The 23,066-nt window shown below is 37.5% G+C and overlaps 1 protein-coding gene across 1 annotated transcript in view; it reads left to right on the top strand.

Moving 5' to 3' along the window:
* The window catches only part of LOC135711960 (transketolase-like protein 2), a 29,563-nt gene extending 6,748 nt beyond the window's left edge, over positions 1-22,815 (top strand). Inside the window, exons 2-4 of the mRNA XM_065234932.1 lie at positions 20,561-21,932; positions 21,997-22,223; positions 22,290-22,815. Of these exons, the coding sequence (XP_065091004.1) occupies positions 20,561-21,932; positions 21,997-22,223; positions 22,290-22,467 (1,777 nt within the window). The 3' untranslated portion in view covers positions 22,468-22,815. The remainder of the gene's footprint in view (positions 1-20,560; positions 21,933-21,996; positions 22,224-22,289) is intronic.
* The last annotated feature ends 251 nt before the right edge of the window (positions 22,816-23,066 follow it).

Here is a 23,066-nt window from a genome sequence, read left to right as displayed (position 1 = left end):
GTCAAGTTTTGACAATATCTGGACATCTGTGGTTTCTTTATGTTCGTTTTGAACAATCTTGAGTAGTTCCACACAGATTCGCAAATCGTTTAGGATCGATGTTTTAGAATTACTTGTTATCCCTAATAAACAAATACCATAAACGAACTGTATTCTGGATGGGTAAACTATCCCACAAATAGTTTGGATGATACCCCAAACACGTCGTTAAGCTCTCTTTTATGGTTATTTTTATCAGGGATTTTACACAGTTGTTTATTATTGTCCAACATGTAATTTTACATATTTGGTTCCCTAGTTTTTACACGACTAACACTTGAAAAATGATATGCATCAATAGAAAAAAACATGTATCTCGCGAACGATTTGTTTGATCGAGATGGTTCGCTGAAGTTGCGGACAAGTATTCTGCCTTTCAAGAAAAAATATACACTAAAAATTATTTTATTATTTACAAAAAAAAATCAAAATTATAAAAAAAAATATTCAAATTGCATTTTTTTGATTGTTGTTTTTTTTATATTTATATTGTAGTTTAGTTAAAGTGCTACTCACTGACAATGTGTATTTGCTGGGCAATTCATAAATAAAAAAGTTATGATTTATTTAAAAAAGTACTATTTTCCAAAATACTACCTACAGTTATCGAATACCTTTGAAATGGTGTTATTATTAAAACAGGTTCTATAACATTCCCCAGAAAACCATTCCCCCGAAAACCATTCCCCAGAATGTACCATTCCCCAGAAAAGTATGCCATGTATTAGATTGACTATTAAAACACATTAAATTTACAACAAAAAAGCTCTTAGTGCTTAAATTGCCTAAAGTTGTTATTTTCGAGATACTCGTAGGTTAAAATTCACTTATCGCATAATTTGAGCAATGTTCACCCTTTTGAGATGTTATTCGTGAGTGTTCAATCTTGAAAATTTCCTTAAACTTTATAAATAAAACAGCACAAAAGGTTATCTTCCATTTAATTCCACTTAATAAATTTTGGTATCCATGACAGATACGTATTTCGACTACAATGTGCAGTCTTCATCAGTGTCATTCCCACTAAAGAGAGGAGTGGATCAGTGTTCTAAGGCATAAAATCTCTGGGAGCTGCCTCCCTGGCGTCGGTAGCATTGGAGCTCAGTACGAAAAATAAATCTCGCTTCACTTTTCAATAGGTCCTATCTCCATTGATCGATTATCTTCATCGACACTCTCTTTCGTAAATAACTCGACTTCACAAATCTGGATCAACAATAGAAAAGGGCCCATCAGCATTTGTAAACAAACCGTTCCAAAGCCCTTTACTCACAAAGCGAAGGCCACCCACACAAACCAACACCATCATCGGATAGGGGAAACTTCTACCTACACGATGATGGTGTTGGTTTGTGTGAGCGGCCTTCGATTTGTGAGGAATGGGCTTTGGAACGGTTTGTTTACAAATGCTGATGGGCCTTTTGCTATTGTTGATTCTGAAATGTTTCCTGCCGTCTTCGTCGAATTAGATGCTAGATTGTTCCTTCTTCCATCGAAAATATCCGGTCGTGGTGATTCAAAGTTGATCAAGGTGGATCAAAATAATTTGTACCCCTGCTTCCAGTTTGATTACACGAGCATTTTGTGTGATCGTTGGTTCTGAATATGGACAAACAGGCAGATGAATTCTATTCCTACTCTTTACTGTAATAAGCTTGGTGGCCCTGAAAAGAGCCGTTTTGTTTCCAAAGTTGGTGATGATTTAACCTCCGAAACCAAACAGAGTGCGTATCTGTCACTTCAAAACGTAGATGACATCCATGGCCGCTTACGCTTGGCGTGTTTAGTGTAGGTGACAGCATCACGGATCTCATTTTTCAGGAACACCTTAAGCACACCTCGCAAATCAAACCGGAGATACGTCAGACACCGCTACGGCGAGCCAGACAACGGATGGTGGTTATCTTGAAGAATTTGCGTTTGGTTCTGAATATGGCGATGAGTGTGCAAATATTACGCAATTCCATCCTCCCTATTCGCACGCGCCCGAGGATCGGAGGTGAATGCCACTTCGACTTGTTTCGTCTACTTACTACTCTCTGACGACTGTGCTGGGGAAGCAGCATATGCATGTAGGTAATCGGTGGATTTTTTAGTTAATTCGACGCTTTTGGACAATACTGTACATTTACCAGTTTTTCAATAGTTTCTTGTTGAAAATCAACATTCGGAAGCATTGTTATCGATGCGTAGCCATATTGGTGATCGATTGGTGATAAAATTATTGAAATTGGACCAGGGGCAGCTGAGCTATTAACGTTCAAAATCTTTCTTAATTTGTTACATGTTCCATTTTCGGTTTTCACAAAGTGTACCCCCATATAGAAATCAAAGACGTAGTCCTACGTCAAAAAAATTGCAAAAAAATATGCAATTGGGGGAGGGTGATATGGCGATCGGCGAAACGACAGAGTGACGTTGAATTGTGGGGTTTCGCTGGTTTTGTCGAGCTGGAACCGAGGGGCACGCAATAGCCTTTTTGACTGCGTTGGATTTAAAGTACAAGGTGTTTAACTATGTAATTAAGTAATTAAAAATGAAAATTAAGTATGTCATGTAATTAAAATTAATTTCGCGTAATCAAAGCAGTGCCAGTGTAATTACTGTAATTAAAACATGTACTTCAATTTGATTACGTAATTAATGTAATTAAAAATTAATTTTCTTTCTTTAGCTTTAATTTTAAAGCTACACAAATGTAATTAAAAACGTACCCAAATCCTTATTCTTGAACTATTTAAAAAAATTGAAGAAAACCCTTAACACATACTCGAATGAATTAATTTATTCAAAAACTCTTCTTACACCCTGAAATACGCATATCAATGTTTTACTAGACTACAAACATGACCAATTCTGCGAATACTTATACTAAATTTCTTGGAGCACCATGCTAGAGTTGGAAACTGAAATAATCCACTCGCGACAATCGATTTCACTTTCGTTTTGTACGTTCAACATAATGTCGTATCTAGTGCACTGTATTCGTTGAATAATGCGCTTTAATGCAGAACTAGAATAAAATCGATTGTCACGAGTGGGTTATATCGGTTTACAACTCTAGCGACAATATACAGTGAAAAGGAAGTGATACTCATAATGAGGGCCGTGATTGCCATACAAATGAAATGGGAATCACTTAGTTGTGACGACAAGTCTTCAAATTTTACATTTCCTCAAATTCAAGCAATTCCTCGAGCAATTTCCTCCCGATTAAAAAATGTTCGAATTTTAAGCCATGCTCGCAGCACAGTTCGACAGATGATGATATTATGATGATGCCTGAATTAACAGATTCAATGGAAGATGTATTTGCATTTGCATTAATTTTCTGATGTTACGCCTGAATTCTTCGATTATTTCAATATTTCTTTCAAACTTAATATTATTATACTAATAATAATTAACAGATTTAAGGCAGAGTTCGTTGACAAAAAAAATATAATCAGGTTTTGGTTGCAGACACTAAGATGATTCAAACCAATTGTGTGCTTTTATTTGTATTATCGCCAACATATGATCACATCCGTATTCAGAATTGACGCGATAGCACTTATGAAATTCGCCTCCCCATTGTTCATCTTTCCATGGGTCAACTAAACAATACTATGGGCAGAACTCCAAACCGATAGGAAACGATGAGTCCCATGTGCACAGGACACGAATTGATCGTTACCGATCAACTTGACACACTCAAGTTATCCGTGCTGGGAAGACAATTGCATACCAGCTGCGATTTTTTCCCGGAAATAGCACAGCGTGTGAATGTCCAAAGTATTCACCAGCTCCAGTGTCCGTTCAGCTGTCTGGGATAGCAAATTTGAACTCTTAATATGGTCATTACCGACGGATTTACGTAAAATAATGAAGTTTGATATGTCACACGAGGGGTTCTTGTAATTCTGTATTCGTTCGCATCCACCAAATTAAATTCGTTATTTCTTAGGTTGAACCAGGCAGCACACACAAACATTCCTTTCATTGTCGCATTCTCCGGTGCTGTGACAGGGGCGTGATCCAGGATATAGTTAATTACCCTGCCTACACCTCGGCAGTATTGAAATCCGACTACATTTCCAATCACGAACCGATCGTTGCATGTGAATTGGCTCCAATCACCAACGTAGATTTCCTCGTAGGTCCCAGGAGATGTATGTTTATAGGGTCTATTCTGAAGTCATAACAGCGGTAGCGATACAATTTATCAGAGCTGACATTATCCTTAACGTAGCAAAAGGGCCTGTGAATTTTTGTTTCACGGGCCAATAACGAAAGGGTCTAACGGTACGCTGGGGGAAATTTAAGTACATTTCTCGTTGTACATTAATGGAGTTAATGTACTTAATTTATGCGACTTGTAATTAAAACTGAAATTTGTACTTAAAAGTAATTAAATCAAAACATTTCCGACGCTCGTAATTAAAGTAATTAATCATGTAGTTAACTGTAATTATTGTACTTAAAAAAGGCTTGCGTAGGAGTTAAAGGTTATTGCGTGCCCCTCGGCTGGAACATTATTTGGATGCTTGCCTAGATATGGGTTTCCAGATCTATGATTTCGGTTCCGCCGCTTGCGGGTCGTTTTCGGTTGAGTTCCGAGAAATAGCTGTAGTTGAATTCTGCCGAATGTAAATAAAAAGAAAATGTGAAGGCATAACACGCTAAAAATAGTATACTCAAATTATATATTGTTGAAAGCTTTTGAATTTAATTAAAAAATACATATTTTTGATGCAAACATGTTTTTAATTTACTTTGAATGATTTATTTGTTTATAGAATGTACATTTATATTTTTGATTTAAATGATTAAAATTCGTTTCCGTGATAAAGGTAGGTACCGTCTGGCATGGTCAGGGCTCGGTATCAATATTCCGCGACTGTGTTAGGGAAACCACCTTTCCCATCACGGAAACACCCCGTTTTCTGATGACAAAATTACGCATTTTCGTGCACAAAACGTATGGTTTATTCAACAGATAAAAAAAGCAAAAAATGATTGGAGGATTTTTTTCTTAAATTTTCCAATCGCGAGATATTCTCGATCAATCATATAAATGCGAGATTTGTTTGCTTTTTTCTAGCATCCTGGAGAAAACATTAGCTTAATTCGAAGTGTTTCTGGTTAACTTTCATGGTCATGTGATATTCGGTCAGTGCGAGAATTTGTATGTACCACTTCAATACTGTTACGCATTTGACCACAAACGTTTTATTGCTGGGTACATTATCAAAGAGCTTTGGGGTGATGTGGGGCAAGGCTAGCGAACGTTCAATGAAAATTAACGCTCAAACAACAATAATTTATGGGGGTCCTGAACAGAACTCTTTTGTCGTGATGGTTGAGTAATGCTGTGCTATTAGGGTGTGCAGCACGGATGAGGTTGGCGAGCTGTATGTTGTTTGGGACGAGGGTGACGCGCTTGACCCACACCGGCTCACCACGACGAGCAACTGAATCCGATCAGCGGTTGAGGGCAGCCTTGAGAGCTGCTTGCGGGGAGCCTTTCGTTGTGTACTGGAGAACACCACCACTCACCACACGCGGTGATTGAATAAACACCGTTCGGTGAGACCGGATGGAATTCAATTTTAAAATCTGTTTTAGGGAAAGCGCTTTTCGCAGGCAATCGGTGATAATTTTAATTATCATAGCAACAGTTGCATATTCGTGCAATTTCAATAGTGACATTTTGAAAAATGTTGAGAATTTAATTCCAAATGTCCAAAAAATACTGAAAAAGAACCGTTTTGTCGTGATGGTTCAGTAATGCTGAGCTATTAGGGTGATTTAGTCGGCCGGCTTTGTCTGCTGTTTAATCGGCAAATGATTTTAAACCTTAACATGTTTTCTGTAATGTATAAGTCTTGAAGTAGCTTTTTATTTAGGAACAATGCATTACAAAATAGTAGTATGCATTTTGTACAAGATTCATCCATTCTAACAAGAAATGTGCATGAAATTACATTGAAATAAAACAGTTTTGCAAACGTTCAATGAAATTTTGAAGGGCTGTCACAGACTTATCACCGCCGGTTAGTGCTTATTCCTGCCATCAGTCGCGCACGAGTTTAAGTAGGATTTCTCAATCACATACCCATCATTTCAATCTGTACATTGGACAATTTTTTACCTATGATTATCTTAAATAAATGAAAGTAAATTTGAATGGGTGTTTTTGTATCACATACAATAATAGAAGAGCAATAGTTTGTATCGAGTAATTCGGTTTGTTTACATTTGTTACTTGGGATCTTTTGAAAAGTTACGCGAGAAGTCTTCTCTGTTTTCGGTGTGCTACATGCTATTTCAAAACTACTCAAATTTGGGTAGAATCCACCCAGATCGATCAAAACTGAACCTACCCAAAAATGGGTAAACTATGTTCAGAGTGACAAGTTGACAAATGAACAAAGTCGATCGGATTCATGCCGACTTTGTCCATTTGTTGACTTGTCACTCCCAACATAGTTTACCAATTTTTGGGTAGGTTCAGTTTTGATCGATCTGGGTGGATTCTACCCAAATTTGGGTAGTTTTGAAATAGCGTGTATGATTATCAGAAACGAGAGTTATAGTTGTTTGATATGGCTCCTCTACATCATAACGTTCATTGTGCGATTACAGCGCACTACTTCCGACGCTATGTATAAAGTATAGAACGAGAGTTAAATCGATTTTCGCTAGTGGGGTTTTCCAGGTTTCTGTTGTAACGACAATACCTGTTCTCCGACTTTTAAAACGTAATTTAAAACCACACATAAGACCCTTTTCACTCTTTGGAGTTTATAGAGACAGATAACAGCGCCAAACGGTTTGTGACGAGACAACGTTAAACTGCAGCGTTGGAAGAAAACACGCACACCAACCTCTATGCATGTACGAACCCACACCATTAAGCGGATGGCACAGCGCAAATCAAAACACGAATCGATGTCCACTTATCATCATCATTCAGCTTCGGCAGCTTTCGTTTGGGTTTGCATTCGCCGGAGTTGACAAATACCTTCCTATGTTATAAAATAGGAAAGTAATGATTATTCCAACGTAATTTTTGAATATCATGCGTGCTGCATTGGCAAATGAATCGGTTGGTATAATCACCGGTTGGAATCTAACGATTTTAAATTGGCTCACTCCTTGACTAGCCTATTGGTACCAAGCAAATCGATTACCGTAGCCCGTTCTTGTCGTAATTCTAGTACTACATTATGTTTGTTTTGATTCGCTATGAATGTTTGACAGATAAAATGAGGGGCTCGTGGATTTTTCTATGTTTCGAGGGTTGCATCGATTAGTTTGGGACCGGGGATAGTACCTGAGCTGAGCCAAAAAGTTGAGCACGTTTCTTCGGGACCTTCTGGTCTTACCTCTATGGTATAATGATGATGACATCGAGTATGATATCGTCTTCTTCCCTCGGCTGATCACCAACGTCCGCTCTGGCATCTGTCATGCTGACATCTGTCAGTTATTGAGCCCTGGTGGTGAAGTTGGCGGGGGACTCCCAACAGTATAGATGGCACTGCGATCAAATAAGGGTGGTGTATCCATTGCCTTGTTAATTAGATATCTTTGGCCAAAGCCTACATGGTTTCACTAATTTGTATCTATTTAAACCTTTTTTTTTATTTGTTCACGTTTCCAAAGTCAAAGAAGAGGTAAAAGTGAGTTAAGCGAGGCAACTGTTAAAAATGATGCATTACGTAGTTGTCGTCGTTTTTATTTGTTTTACTTTATAGAGACTTTCAGCCGTTGGTTTGTTGGTCTCTATCTCGTCGTTAATTTCGTTACACTTAAAACTAAAGTGAGGTTTAAGGAACACATCGCAGAGGTAAAAAAGGCTAACAAAGAGATGGATAAAGGACTTCATTATGAATTTAAATCCAAGTTTGCAGAACATATCATTACAAAGGGACACAATTTGACAAAGGATAACATTAATATCCTGCGGAGTGTATCTTCGCCTTGGAAACTAGACGTAGCTGAAAGTTTAGAAATATTTAAACATAATCCATCAACATTGCAGGAAACGGATACTCGAAACTCTTTAGCATGCTACCTAAAACCACACATCGTAGCATCTACCTGTTGAAGACTGTATTTAGGTACGTTAGGTAAATTGTGACATGGCAGTGGATAACTGTTGATTTTTAGTACCTATTGATTAGTATATAACTCGTAGATAAAAGATGGATTTTTCAGTGGTGTTGAGTACTTGGCACTGATGAAGTCTGCAAGTAGTAGACAAAATACGCGTATCTGTCAAAAGATAAGCAATTATAACGGAATTTAAAGGAAATAAGCCAACACAGGAAATAAAGTTTATTTTCTTTTTTATCTTCCAAATAGTAAAAACAAACTCAACGCACAGTGACCGGAAGCAGTGTCAGAAGCCGGACAAAACCTCAAAAATTGAGATTTGAGGTTTTTTTTTCATATTACATATATTTTAACTAATAGTTTCCCAAATTTGCAAGTCAATTGAATGAATAATTGACCGTTGAGGAATTTTTTAAAGTTGTTAGAATGAGTGGCAGGTGATCAATTTTTATTAGCGTTAGGGTTGTTACGGTATACTCCGTAGATTGGATACTAGCACAAACGAAGTGACAGACGGAGCGGCTCGAAAACTTTGGTGACTAACCTGCTATTGCAATTTTTCAGTGTACCACATGGCAACACCACTACTACTGGATTGTACCACATGACAACACTACTACTGGATTGAACTAGCATTTTCACCAAATGTACTAGAATGTTTTGGCTCTATCTCTTTCACTCTACTCAAAACTGAAATGCATAAAAAAATCATACACTCTTTGCACACTGTCAAAGAATCATTGTACACAAAATCAACTTTGTGCAAAACCAAAACAAAAATACTATCCCATCTGGGTGATGATGGCACAAGCTTCTAAGAAAATTCTATTACAGCGAACAACATTATTTTAATTGATTTCTTCGTCAGTTAGTCGTCTGTCACTTCGTTTGTGATACTAGTCAGACTGCTTTCAGGAATAATGCTGGGAAGTAAACAATTTAAACAAGAATATCTTTGTCGTAACTAGGATAGGGAAGGAAATGTTGATGTAGTACTTACCTAACAAGAGCCCACGGCCTTACGACATGAGCGTTACGGAGTTGGATAATTGGGTAGAGTATTAGGTTCGCTTTTATTCGCCTCAAGCTGGCGATACGACCATGTGTTGCGAAGTTGTTTATGTGTTGCTGAATTAATCGCAAGACAGCCAACTTTCGAAAGAATATATTCATTTTATTTAGTGTTTATGTATTTTAAGGTTCATGGTTTACCGAGAGTTAAGAATCAGTAATAGATATACACACTAAGATTTTTTTACAGGAGTCAGTACTTTTTTACTGGATTTTTAAATTGCTGAAAAAGTCGGTAAAAATTCAAATGACCGTTATCCGTAAGGAATCAATGAAATCGACCAATTATATTTTCTATCATTAAATGGGGTTAACAGAACTAAGTATGTACAAGTTCAGAACAAATTTTCTCATTAATAAATTATTCATAGATTTTCAAACTTTTACCGAACAGTTCCGCAATTCAAAAACTCAGTAAAACCGTACTGACTCGATTAGTGTGTATGCTCTCGAAACCCGGCGATGGCGATTTATTCTTGAAAATAAACCCATGATTTTCTACTCCGTAAGCAAAAACAATTCCTCCGGTTCTCTCGAGCATCTCAAAACCACAACGCTTCACGACAAAATACGATGAAGTCTTCGCTTGGTATGTAACGAACGACAGAGATACGTGATAATTGTCAATTTTATATATGCGAATGGTACTGCCAACGATGACGACAATGACACAACAGCAAATTTCTACGTTAAGTGAGCATTTCTTGCAAAATCACAAAGTATTTAATAGGCCTAGTCAAAAAAAATATTAGTTGTGTTTTGATGTGGTGATAAAAAGCAACCATCAGTGCAAGACCCGGAGTGACGCGCGGTTCCTCATAGTAGATCAATATAGATTTCAACAATTCACAGCTGTATGGTGGAATAAAAACGGAGGGGTGCAGAGACTCTTTCACGGAACTCTCGTAATAGATAATGATAATCTCTTTTCAATAGATAACATTTTTATTACGGCGCCACGTCGCTGTCAATTCTCGTCTAGAAGAGAAGAAAGAGTTCTTGTTCGCACGGGTGCAGCTGGCCTCGAGATCGAACTTCGTCGGTGATCGAACTCCGGTGCACTAGACAGATCAACGAAATCAAAAGAAAGGCCCTAAGACACATTGGGGTTAAGTTCGTGCTCATCTCCTCAAGTATAACATCCCATCAACGGATTCTTCAGATGACATAACATCCAAGATCGGATGATGAAGTTAAGATCGATCCCAGTGATATGGGAAGACACCTCTCAAATTTTAGAACAATCTCCTTGCACGGTTAACCTTTGGAATGAGAGCGATACGGAGTTTTTCCTGAAAAAAGAATAGTTTCTGAAGCCAAACGAGCAATGGAAATTTATTATTATAATTTTAATTGTTATTGTAGATTGAATTCTTGCCACAGGAGTCGGTTACAAAAAATATCGGGAACGAAACCAAGAAAAAACCAAGAACCAAATTCTCCCATAGTAACATACAATAATTTCCCCCTGGGCATTGACATAACCTTAAGGATTGCTTAACTGCAACCAGGTCCCATGGCTTATCTGTATCTTTACATTTTGAAAGATGCACACTAGTGATGCCAGTTGTGATGTAGCGGACCAAAAGTTTGTTGGAATTTAACTACAAACTAAAATTAAATAATTGTGTAGTTTAGAATTATGATTTTAACAATAAATTGTTTTTTTTCTAAATAATTGAGTCTGATGGTTGCAAAAATAAAAATATTTTTATTTATTATTAATTTAATACATACAACACTTTTGGAATGCGACATCACACAATTACTACCTTTGAATTTGGCTTGATAGAGTAAGATTTTTTTTTTCTTTAGATCAAGACGATGAAGTTTTGAAGAAGATAAATCACAGGGAAGAAAAAACTTGGTCGCCGTATTACCAACAACACCTGGAAAACCAGTGTGAAACAGGAAATCAAGAGATCGGGCCATTCCTTCAATTTCTGGAAAGAGCTGGCAAATATCAGAAAACATTTTCAAAATGCCACTTACAACACCACTACAATGGTTTAATCTGTGTACGAAACGAGCGCTAGAACAATATCATACGATAGCAGCAGCAATGAGCTTTATCCAACGAAATTCGAGAGATTCCCTGATGAGAAAATAAACGCCATGCTGGGATTTTCATCGGACTCTTCGTCAGACCTATAGAGGGCGGCGTCATCAAGAGCGCCAACACCAACATCACGGTAAAGTCAGGCATCATAAACAATCAGGTAATATCTTACTAATTTTACCTATATTCGAATTAACCACCTTAAGTTACAGCTATCTATGAATCGACACAAGTTTTTACAATTTTTTTTTTGTTATCTGAAAATTTTATCAATTTGGTTAGAAGTTTCGAAGCTAACGCATGTCCACAGGCCTAATAGAAAGATAGGCCAGCTAGGTGGCAGCCCTATCTTGTTTGCCTTGCCTTGAAAAGAGCTAACATCGCTGCGGGCCCGCAAATCGTGGGCCCCACTGACAGCTCATAATTTGTAAACACATAGAAGATTCAAGCCAGAATTTCAAAAAAGGCGTGACTGATATTTTAGATATTCTTAATATTTTTGCTTATTTTTGTGAAAAATAAACTTAGAACTCATAAAATATTATTTTCTGATTTTCTACATCGAAGTCAACCATTTATATGGCATAAAAGGGAAAATAATTTCATTTGATAAAAATAAGACAATTCAGTCATGCCATTTTTGCAGTTCACACTTGAATTGTGACGTTTCAGATGTTGGTTTCAATAACATGGCGGGATATCACCCGAATAAAAATTTACCATAGGAAAACAATAGAACCTATTGTTACAATACAACAAAACCTATTGTAGCAACAATACATGTTATTGTCAAAAACAATAAAAATACAATAGAACTTTTTGTTATGTACAATATATTCTATTGTTAATAAGACATTTACAATAGAAAAGAGGGGTTGTTAGTTACCGTAACCATAAAAAGATCAATTTTTTCTCGAACAAATTTGATCTCATTACAATAAATTTCATTGTTTTTTTTTATTATGAAAATTTTTGATTTCATAGAATTTGATGTAAACCTATCGTGGTGACTATTTGATTATTTGACCAATACAATAGAATTACAATAAGATTAATTGTCAACCATAGAATCTATTGTATTGAATTAATATTTTATTGTTATTTTATGGTTATTTTTATCCGGGCACCCAGCTGAGATAGGCAGATAAAGTATATCATGAAGAATGGTTGCATGCAGGGTTGCTTCCACTCCCTTGCTATAGATGAGTGATTTTCGGAGTTTTGAATTCGTTAGATGTTGTAATGGAGATTGGTGTTGTTGGATGCGGGAGGAGATTGGAGGGCGGGTGTTTGACGCATAGAGCCTGTCAATTTCGCTTTCAGAGTGTCGCAGTCAGCGGTTTTACGATTCGTGAGCGCTCGCGATTCGTAGAATCATTGATTGTGACTCCAATGGAATTGGCGGGTTTTGTGTGTCGGACGCTTACTTTTTGGCCTCTTCTTGTGTCTAACATGTGCAGAGTATCATTATAGCATCTAATGGTATTGAGATTCGCAACCAGTGAGATTTGTGAGAATATCTTTTTGAGATTTTAGTAGTCACGTTTAGTTTGTAGTTTATATTTTATTTCTTTCATGTAATTATCGTAAATAATAGTTATTCAATAATAGATAGTTCATCCATATATTCGTACTTTGACGCGAAGCGCTGTGGATTAGGAGATGCTCGATGACACTGGAGGGATCGATTTTGCTTACTAAACAGAAAATCATTGATTTAACCCCAAGCTCTTCCACAGCACAAAAAAACGCCACCATTATTTGTATATTTGATATTGAACATTAACTTCGGAACTTATTTGCATATCAAGCAAAAACGTAGTCCTGTATTGTCGCGAAGCGTTATGGTTCTGTGATGCTCGACGACCCTGGAGGGATCGTTTTTGCTTACTGAGCAGAAAATCATGCGTTTAATCCAAAGCTCTCCGTCATGACTCATAAAATTCATGATCACTAAACAAAATGAATATGTTCTTTCGATAGCCGGCTATCGAGAGATTAAATAAACAACAAATAACCAATACGTACTTTTGGTTGCATCGCCAACTTGAGGTGAATCCTAAACGAATACATTACTCAACCCTCCAACTCCGTAACACTTATGAGGGTGTCACTAAGTACTACGTCAACTAGTTATGGTAAAGATGGGCGGGGCGGGGAATAGCGACAGTCATGCTTCTGTTACTCTTGTTTAGATTGGAACCAATGTTTACTCCGCAGCATTATTCTTGAAAGTATTCTAACTGAGAATTTCAGAAGAGACATGAGTGAACATATTTTCAATGATTTTGCTCCGTGTTAGCGACGACATTGGTGCTTTGAATGAAATTTATCGTTTCTTGACACATTATACGGGACGTTACAGCGATGTTTATCTGTTTTTTATTAATGTTTTGTACTGTAACTGAATAAAATGAAAAGTAACCCCTAAATATTATTCCAGAGCTGGATAGTGCGTTAAATTTCCTATAAGAATTTATCAAGAGTTTCTGATTTGAGTAGCTTAAAACCTTTTGGTGAGTAGTTGTTGATTAGTACCGTTATACTACATAGTCGCTCACCAAATTATTTTGAGCTAGTCAAACCATAAACTCTTGATCAATTTTTATTGAATTGAATTCTTGCAAATTTAGCATATCGAAATCTGTAATAATATTTGAATGTTACTTTTATTTATTTATTTATTTTTTTCAGTTACAGTACAACAACTGTAAAAAATCAGACGAAACGGGTATACATTCTGGTAGAATGTGTCTCTTTTCAAGAAAACTTATAGTTTGGAAAAAAATATACATAAAGTAAAATAAAAAATGATAAGAACACATTTTCAAAAGTCACTGAGCACAGTTTAAAACTTTGAAAAAAAAAATTGCACAATTAAAAAAATTATTTTGAAGGCTATTAAAACTCGTTAGGACACGCAACAATGATTGGCCAAAGAAACAATAACACTTCTACATTCTAGGCTGTGCGTTCCGAAAAAAGGTGCATGTAGGAACAAATAAAAAATGAATAATCCAGAGTGATAAATGATTACTAAATTAGTTTCATTCAAAAAATTTCCATTCGCTGTTATGAAAACATTTAATTGTACTTGCAATGATAAAAAATTAAATAAATTTAATTTGGATTGCTTTTTTTATTTGTAGATTTTATACTTTTAGAACTAAGCTGCAGGTGAAAATACACAATTTAGGTGAATTTTATTATCAATAAGGGATTCAAAACATAGCACCTAAACCAAATAATTTCATCAATATTTTATTATAGAACCACCCTAGAAGTGATAATACGAAATTTAAGTAAATTATATTATCAAAAATAAGTTCAAAATTACCTTAACCTATGAATTTCTACAATTTACGGCAATGTTTGAGGTTCTGTCCAACTTTGTATAGAGGCACTATGCAACGACTTGATCCATTTTATCACGTGTTCCTGATCTTATAGAATCCACGACAGACCAATGAAATAGAAAGGCAAAATTAGACACAATAACAAAGTACGTAACGCGATCGAAATCATGTAAAGGTCAAGTCGAATCCATCAAACACGAGCAACTAAATAAATGGTGGAGGTGACCGAGGAAAACCTGTTGCGTTGGTGAGGTTTACGGTGTGCGATCGATTATGCTGTCGGTATAGGCTTTACTGTTTAATATCGAATGTATTAATTGATTTATCAAAATGGTGATTAATTCGCTTAATTTTTTCTTCTCAGAAGGGTTTTAGCTGTTTTAATGCAAAAATGCGGTTTGAAAAAAGTCATTGTACACAATTTGTTCCTTTACTTGTTTTTAGATACAAGTTTGGATGTTATTCAATAGTTGCACTATTAAGACAGGTGAGGTATGTCCTCAAATTATATTACAATTGTTGAGTAATTATTAGACGTTAAAAACGTTGAATATTTAGTTGGGAGCACATTTATGTACATTTTTTTTAAATGCTCATGCTGATGGATGTTTAGTTTTGTTTTGGTACAAAAGCGGTAAATATCAAATTGTTTTCTTATGTAAACTCCAAGTCAAATTCTACGCAACTGTAAGAAATTTTTAGACCTCTTATCACCTTGGATGTTCTAAAACATAGATTTTTCTCAAAGAGGATTTCACGCTCTTACGCCTGTTCTCAACATTGAAGCATTTCCACAGTTATTAGTGGAGGGCAATTTATGTCTAATGATATCCTATGGCCAGGGAAGTCGAGAAAAATTCTAACCCCATTCCAAATTCACCGCTCAATCAGAAGTTCTCCAAGGGAAAAGTTCGCGAGTCATAGTGATTTTTTGCGAACTTTTCCAACACTGATCAAAACACACAAATTATTATTATTATTATTGTTTATGATATCAAGCTGGAGCTGCGTTACAGCTTAGCAAAACTTGACCATGTGAGTAAATTTTGCTTCTATCTTTCGACAATACTACAGAAAGACTAGCCTATGTTGGCAGTTTGAACACTGCTTCTTGTATAATGTTTCAAGATAGTTTTTTGAAAAAAATGCTGTGACGTGAGTGCGTATTAACGAGGCAAAAAATACATCTGCGTAGTGATCCGATTGAATCAGTATTGAATTGTGAATTCCGTTAGCTCCGTAGACCACATTAAATCCGACAACCGCGAAGAGTTGAAAATATACTTGACAAAATAGAATAAACGTATTAACGAGTCAAAGAATACTCCAATTGAATCAGTAAATCTGTCTAAGTATAAAATATCAAAACTAAGTGAGTTCCGTAAACCGAGCGAGTTTCGAACGCCACGAGAAACAGCTTACTAGCAGAGTGCCACCAAAACAAAAGTGATAGCTTATGTGGGCAAGTTGATTAATGTGGGCAAGTTGACTACTATAGAGATTCTAAGATTTCGCGTCCGTACCGACTAAATTCCAAAAACTACATAAAGGGTGATACGGTCAAAATTTGGTCAATATCAACTTGACGTATTTCTTTCAATTTTGCATTTAAAAAACCTGAACACCCCTCATTTTGAAGGTGTGTGTGTGTAGAATGTTGCTCCTATTTTGATTTTGGAATTCACTCTTCAGTTGTCAAAATGCCGTCCAAGCAAGAAGAGCAGCGTATCAAAATTTTGCTCGCGCATCGCGAAAATCCGAGCTACTCGCACGCAAAGTTGGCAAAATCGCTAAAAGTTGCCAAATCAACCGTTACAAATGTAATTAAAGTGTTTGGGGAACGTTTGTCGACAGCCAGGAAGTCTGGATCGGGGGGAAATCGAAAACCGGAAGCCGCTGAGACGACAAAGAGAGTTGCCGGTAGTTTCAAGCGAAACCCTAACCTCTCTCTCCGAGATGCCGCAAATAAGCTGGGTGTATCGTCTACAACCGTGCATCGAGCCAAAAAACGAGCCGGACTATCGACTTACAAGAAGGTAGTGACTCCAAATCGCGATGATAAACAAAATACGACGGCCAAAGCGCGATCCCGGAGGCTGTACACGACGATGCTGACGAAGTTTGACTGCGTGGTAATGGACGACGAAACCTACGTCAAAGCCGACTACAAGCAGCTTCCGGGACAGGAGTTTTATACGGCAAAAGGAAGGGGAAAGGTAGCAGATGTTTTCAAGCACATGAAACTGTCAAAGTTCGCAAAGAAATATCTGGTTTGGCAAGCCATCTGTACCTGTGGCTTGAAAAGCAGCATTTTCATAGCTTCCGGGACTGTCAACCAAGAAATTTACGTGAAAGAGTGTTTGAATAAACGTCTGCTGCCTTTCCTGAAGAAACACGGTTGTTCCGTACTGTTTTGGCCGGATTTGGCATCTTGCCATTACGGTAAAAAGGCCATGGAGTGGTACGCCGCCAACAACGTGCAGGTGGTTCCCAAGGACAAGAACCCTCCCAACACGCCAGAGCTCCGCCCAATTGAGAAATACTGGGCTATTGTCAAGCGGAACCTAAAGAAGACCAAAAAAACTGCTAAGGGCGAGCAGCAGTTCAAGGCAAACTGGCTTTCTGCGGCGAAGAAGGTGGACAAGGTGGCTGTACAAAATCTGATGGCAGGGGTCAAGCGTAAGGCCCGGCAATTCGGATTTGGAAAAGCGGAAGCCTAACTGAATATTTTTCCTGAATTTTATACTAATTGAACTTGAAAAAGAAATTTAATTTGATTTTTTAAATAAACGATTTCACCGATTTACACGCGTTTTCCCTTGACCAAATTTTGATCGTATCACCCTTTAAGTCCAGAATGCGTTCGGTAAGCTCTATCGAATTACACATTACTAAAGGACCGTAGGTCACGTTGAGTCCCGACATCCGCGAAAAGTTCAAAATGTACTTGAAAAAATAGAATAAAAAAAAACTCAAACCTACTAAAGGAGCCACATAAAAATTTAAATTGAACCGATATGTTAATATAGAATTTCAGCAAGATTAACTTTCCTCTCCAAATTATTCATTTAAGATAAAAAAGCCTTCTCTTGATTAGTTTCGAAGAGTATATTTCCCTTTCAAAACTAAATGTGTCAAAATAAAATAAGAGTGACTTGCGGCCAATCCCACACCCAAACCCAAAGTCAGTGCCTTTAAATAAACGTGCTTCGACATCGAATGGCTATCGAATAAAATATATACAGCGGCTATATATACACGGCTATCGAATAAAATATATACTGTCACTAGCGGCTAGAACTATGGTTCTCTCAAGCCATGATTCATCAGAGACGGAAGGCTCACTAATCCACAACGCCCGCTGATGTCGGCACACTGCCACAACATGAGCTAGACATGCTGGCTATAAACCCAGAGACGTTGATAGAGACGCGCAATGAAAATTTCTGTCGAAACCGCAGCACGATTTTTGAGGGATCTTTTGACAATGTCACTGGCAACCATGTTTCTTCGAGTGGCTTCAAATGACTTTCATACAGTGCCGCAATGCTGTTGAGAAAATTTCAACGTTCGACCGGAACTGAATAAAAATGAAGTGCGCGGCAACATTTTGCACAAATAAAGCGAAGGCGAGAGATGACAGTCGCTCATTGACAGTATAATTGTTGTCATATCTGTTTTGCTTGCAGCGCAATCATTTTTATTACCACAAAACTAAATAAAACGTTCCGATTCGATTTTTTTTATCACTATTTAATGTTGTATTTGATTGAACTAACAATAAATAAATAAATCAAGCGTAACTATTCAAATCGTCGTATCTGATTTTGTAAACAATCACTTCAATCGACGATTTGAGGCAACTGCTAGCTCACTCACAGAAACTAACAACATCAGCTAGTAGGGAAAAGATGGTGTTTGTTTGCGTGGGTGAGTTAGCAGTTAAGACACATCGTTTATTGAAGTGATTATTTACAAAAGCAGACACGTCTTTGAATAGTTACGCTTGAAATAACAGATATCAAATATTTCGTGAAAATTATTGAACATCTTTATCATCATTGAGAACAATACTCCTTTCTGGTGAATTGAGCGAACAGTAATGTTTATTTACTTTGCTCGTTTGGTTCAGCGTTTGACGGTTCGTTTGGTTCTTCTTGCTTCAGTCTATGCGTGTCTCTACTTAACGTCTCTGTATAAACCCACCGTCTCCAACGCTCCATTATGACATGAGATTAAGCCCTTCCACCAACGTCAAGGTGAAAAAACTAGCCAAGGGGAGGAAAAACACACAAATTATTACTACAACAATATTGTTTCAGTGGAGATAGAATATCACAATATATATTTTTCAAAATATCAACATTTTTTTCAATTTAGATGCAACTGATATTTCATTCCTCTTCTGAATAAGTAATTTAACGAGTAAACTAATTTCAATATGCTCCTAATCACCGTAAATTCTCGAAAAAACGCACAGGCTTGTTGTGTGCTGAAAAATTATAAATCTCACGTATCATCAAATAAGGTGTAGCGAGCAGATGACGGTAATTAGACTAACGGGTGTTCAATAAAAAATGAGAATGATTTCAGTGCCGTCCAGCGCTCTTGTGAGAGCATCGCGACTTAATTGCGTCGTACGGCTGACCAGGGCCCCTTCTCCAATATTCATGGACGTTTTTTTTGAAGAATAAACATTATGTTTTTAATAAAAAATACTGAATTCGTTGAAAAAAATTTTTTTTACTAGCTATATGACTGAAAAAAAATTCATTTTTTATTGAACACCCGTTACAATTATGTTATGGAATATTAAATTGTTTTTGTTGTTCCCACATATCAAAAACTAACGATAAAATATCTTCTCCCGTTGGGGTAGACTGAAGGTCTCCATAATTTCCCGTAGGGTGTCGATTTTGCCCCGCTAGCTTTACGATGTCAATGTAACAAAACAAAAAAATGTATTTTTCAAATTTGCTTCAATGTGCAACTGTTGCTAAATTAGTGACAAAAGTGTGTAGTAAATAACACAGCGGGCAAAATTCTAATGATAATAACTATACAGTGAACGGCAAAGGTAGCTTGTAGCCACAATCCCAAGGAAAACCATGATACAGTGCCGGACAAAAGTATATAACAACGCAATTTTTTTTTTCTCCATTAAAGTTCAGAGCTGTAACTTTTCGGATTTACTTGAAATTTCCTAAAATCCTTGCTGCCGGTTGAGTTGAGTGTAAAACACCACTTTTTGGTATAACTTTTTCAAAACTGCAATTTCTTGAAGCATAATAAACAAATGAGCTAAATTTTTGCTCAACTGTAGTCAACATAGGAATCTTTTGTATGTTGCCAGAAGTGTATCCCCTTGTCATTTCTTCCAGTTGGCGAAAACATAAAACGTATGTAACTTTTTTAGTGAACTTTATTAAACCAAACGCATAAAAGATCCATGTTTTGACTACAATTGAGCATAATTCAAGCTCAGTTGGTTCACTAAACTTCAACAAATTGCAGTTCAAAAATTGAACTAAATTCATTCAATTGTCAATCAACCATAAAATTATACCGATTGGTCGTGAATGCTTGACCAACCAACAGCCAAGATTTTAGTAAATTTCATAAACACCCGGAAAAGTTCAAGCTCATTGAATTTATTTGAAGAAAAAAAAATACGAGGTTATATTATTATAATACTTTTGTACGGTATTGTAGATATAATGATATTATACAATGTTATAAACTCACTTAGAAACACTAGGCAGCTATCAGGTTTCTCCAAAAATCTGCTCACGTAGCGTAGCGTTCATCAATTTGTCTGCAATACGCAATCAATGCTTATCATTTATTTATAGGTCTAGACATCCTCGCAATTCATCAGCTAATGGTCAAAAAACTTATCAGTCTATAAATATTTTACCAATTTTCTTTTCAGCCATCCTACGTCATGTGCGTCGATTGCCGAAATCATGTCAGTGTTGTTTTTCAACACGATGCGCTACAAGATCTCCGCTCCGCGAGACGCTTCGTCGGATCGTTTCATCCTGTCCAAGGGTCATGCCGCGCCGATTCTGTATGCCGCATGGGCTGAGGCGGGTCTTTTCCCAATCAGCGACTTGATGAACCTGCGAAAGATTGACTCCGATCTTGAGGGTCACCCAACACCCAGATTGAACTTCATTGATGTTGGAACCGGTTCTCTCGGCCAAGGTGTGGCAGTTGCTTGTGGAATGTCCTATATTGGCAAGAACATCGATAAGGCCGACTACAGGACCTACGTGTTGGTTGGAGATGGTGAATCAGCCGAAGGTTCAATTTGGGAATCGCTGCACTTTGCAGGTCATTACAAGCTGGACAACCTTTGTGTGATTTTCGATGTTAACCGACTTGGGCAGTCGGAACCGACATCCCTTCAACATCAGGTGGAAGTGTACCGCAAGCGTTTGGATGCATTCGGTTTCAACGCGATCGTCGTTGACGGTCACGATGTCGAAGAACTGTGCAAGGCACTATTTGAGGCTTCGGTCACCAAGGATCGCCCTACGGCTATTGTGGCCAAGACGTTCAAGGGAAAACACTTCCCCAACATTGAAGATCTGGACAATTGGCATGGAAAGCCTCTTGGTGAAAATGCCAACAGTGTGATTGAACATTTGCAGTCAATGATTCGCAATGCTGGACCATTACAAATCACTCCTCCATCACCACAGAAAGAAAGTGCCAAAAAGGTGAATATTAGCAATGTTCAGCTTGCTACTCCTCCGGCTTATAAACTCGGAGAATCTGTGGCAACTCGTCTGGCTTATGGTACTGCCCTAGCGAAGATAGCTATGAACAACGATCGTGTCATTGCGTTGGATGGTGATACCAAGAATTCAACATATTCGGACAAGTTGCGCAAGGCTTTCCCCGAAAGATTCATCGAGTGCTTCATTGCCGAACAAAACTTGGTTGGTGTGGCCATTGGAGCCGCATGCCGTGACCGCACAATTGCATTTGTGTCTACTTTTGCAACTTTCTTCTCTCGTGCCTTCGATCAAATCCGTATGGGAGCCATCTCTCAAACGAATGTCAATTTTGTTGGCTCGCACTGCGGTGTTAGCATCGGTGAGGACGGACCTAGCCAGATGGGTTTGGAGGATATTGCTATGTTCAGAGCCATCCCCGGTAGTACGGTATTCTACCCATCGGATGCCGTCAGTACGGAACGCGCCGTTGAACTAGCTGCCAATACTAAGGGAGTCTGCTTTATCCGTACCTCCAGACCGAATACCGCTGTTATTTACGATAACAACGAACCATTCCAGGTACATGCTTCTACTCACATAACTCGAGATGTTCTCTGTCAATAAAATACAACTATTGTTACAGGTTGGCAAGGCTAAGGTTGTAAAGCAATCTGCTAATGATACCGTTTTACTGATCGGTGCTGGAATAACCTTGTACGAAGCTCTGAATGCGGCGACTGAGCTTGAGAAATCCGGCGTACATGCCAGAGTTTTGGATCTGTTCACCGTCAAGCCTATTGACAAGGCAGCCATCGTTCAGAATGCCACTCAATGTGGTGGCCGCATCGTTGTCGTCGAGGATCACTACAAGTACGATTTAAGTCATCTTATAGTTGTATGAAACAATATCAACAAATTCTTTCACTTTTCCTACAGGCAAGGCGGTATTGGTGAAGCTGTACTTTCTGCCGTCGCAGACCAGCGCAACGTGGTCGTGAAACATTTGGGCGTCGAGAAAGTGCCACGCTCAGGACCTCCGACTGTTCTCATCGATATGTTTGGAATTTCAGCCCGCTGTATCGTCGCTGGCGTCAATGATATTCTCAAAATGTAAATGGTGATGCTCACAAGCATCATTTATTCTGCATATCCGGTGTGTGGTGGTACAATCATATTTATCTCTATTGAAGTACCTAAGCTTAAAGCCCTGAATAATTCCCATGCGAAACAGGAAACTATTTGTTAAGCAAACCTTTACATTCCCCCTAAAATTTATGCTAATTCCATTCCTTTTGTTTGCCTATGTTCCTTAGATGGTAAGTTGAATCATGTTTGGTAAAATGAGCATAAAAAACCTTTTCATCGTTTTATGTCAAATTGGTACGTTTACTTCTTATGACTTTATATACCTATTGCATTTCGTACAATGATTTTTTTACAATAAAATTATGAACATTATAAACATCATCTCACATAATTATCAATGCTGGTTTAAAGATGACAAGTGAACAACAACTTTAAGGTAAGTAACCGTGTATAAAATTTAATACAATTTCCAGCAGAAATAGAAGCAAATAGGGTGTCGAACGGCTTAGACTATAGACGATATCATGTAATATAGGATATCTTGGTATCAACATTCATTCAGATGATTTCCAGTGAAAATTTGACGTATGAGTGCTCATTGCAAGACTGCCTATTAGAGTGATGACG

Source organism: Ochlerotatus camptorhynchus, unplaced genomic scaffold, assembly GCF_037179485.1.
Source record: "Ochlerotatus camptorhynchus isolate MF236.1 unplaced genomic scaffold, CSIRO-AGI_Acam_v1.1 ptg000447l, whole genome shotgun sequence".
NCBI classification, from domain to species: Eukaryota; Metazoa; Arthropoda; class Insecta; order Diptera; family Culicidae; genus Ochlerotatus; species Ochlerotatus camptorhynchus.
Note: the sequence above shows the minus strand (reverse complement) of the source record. Positions and strands in the feature narration are given on the sequence as shown.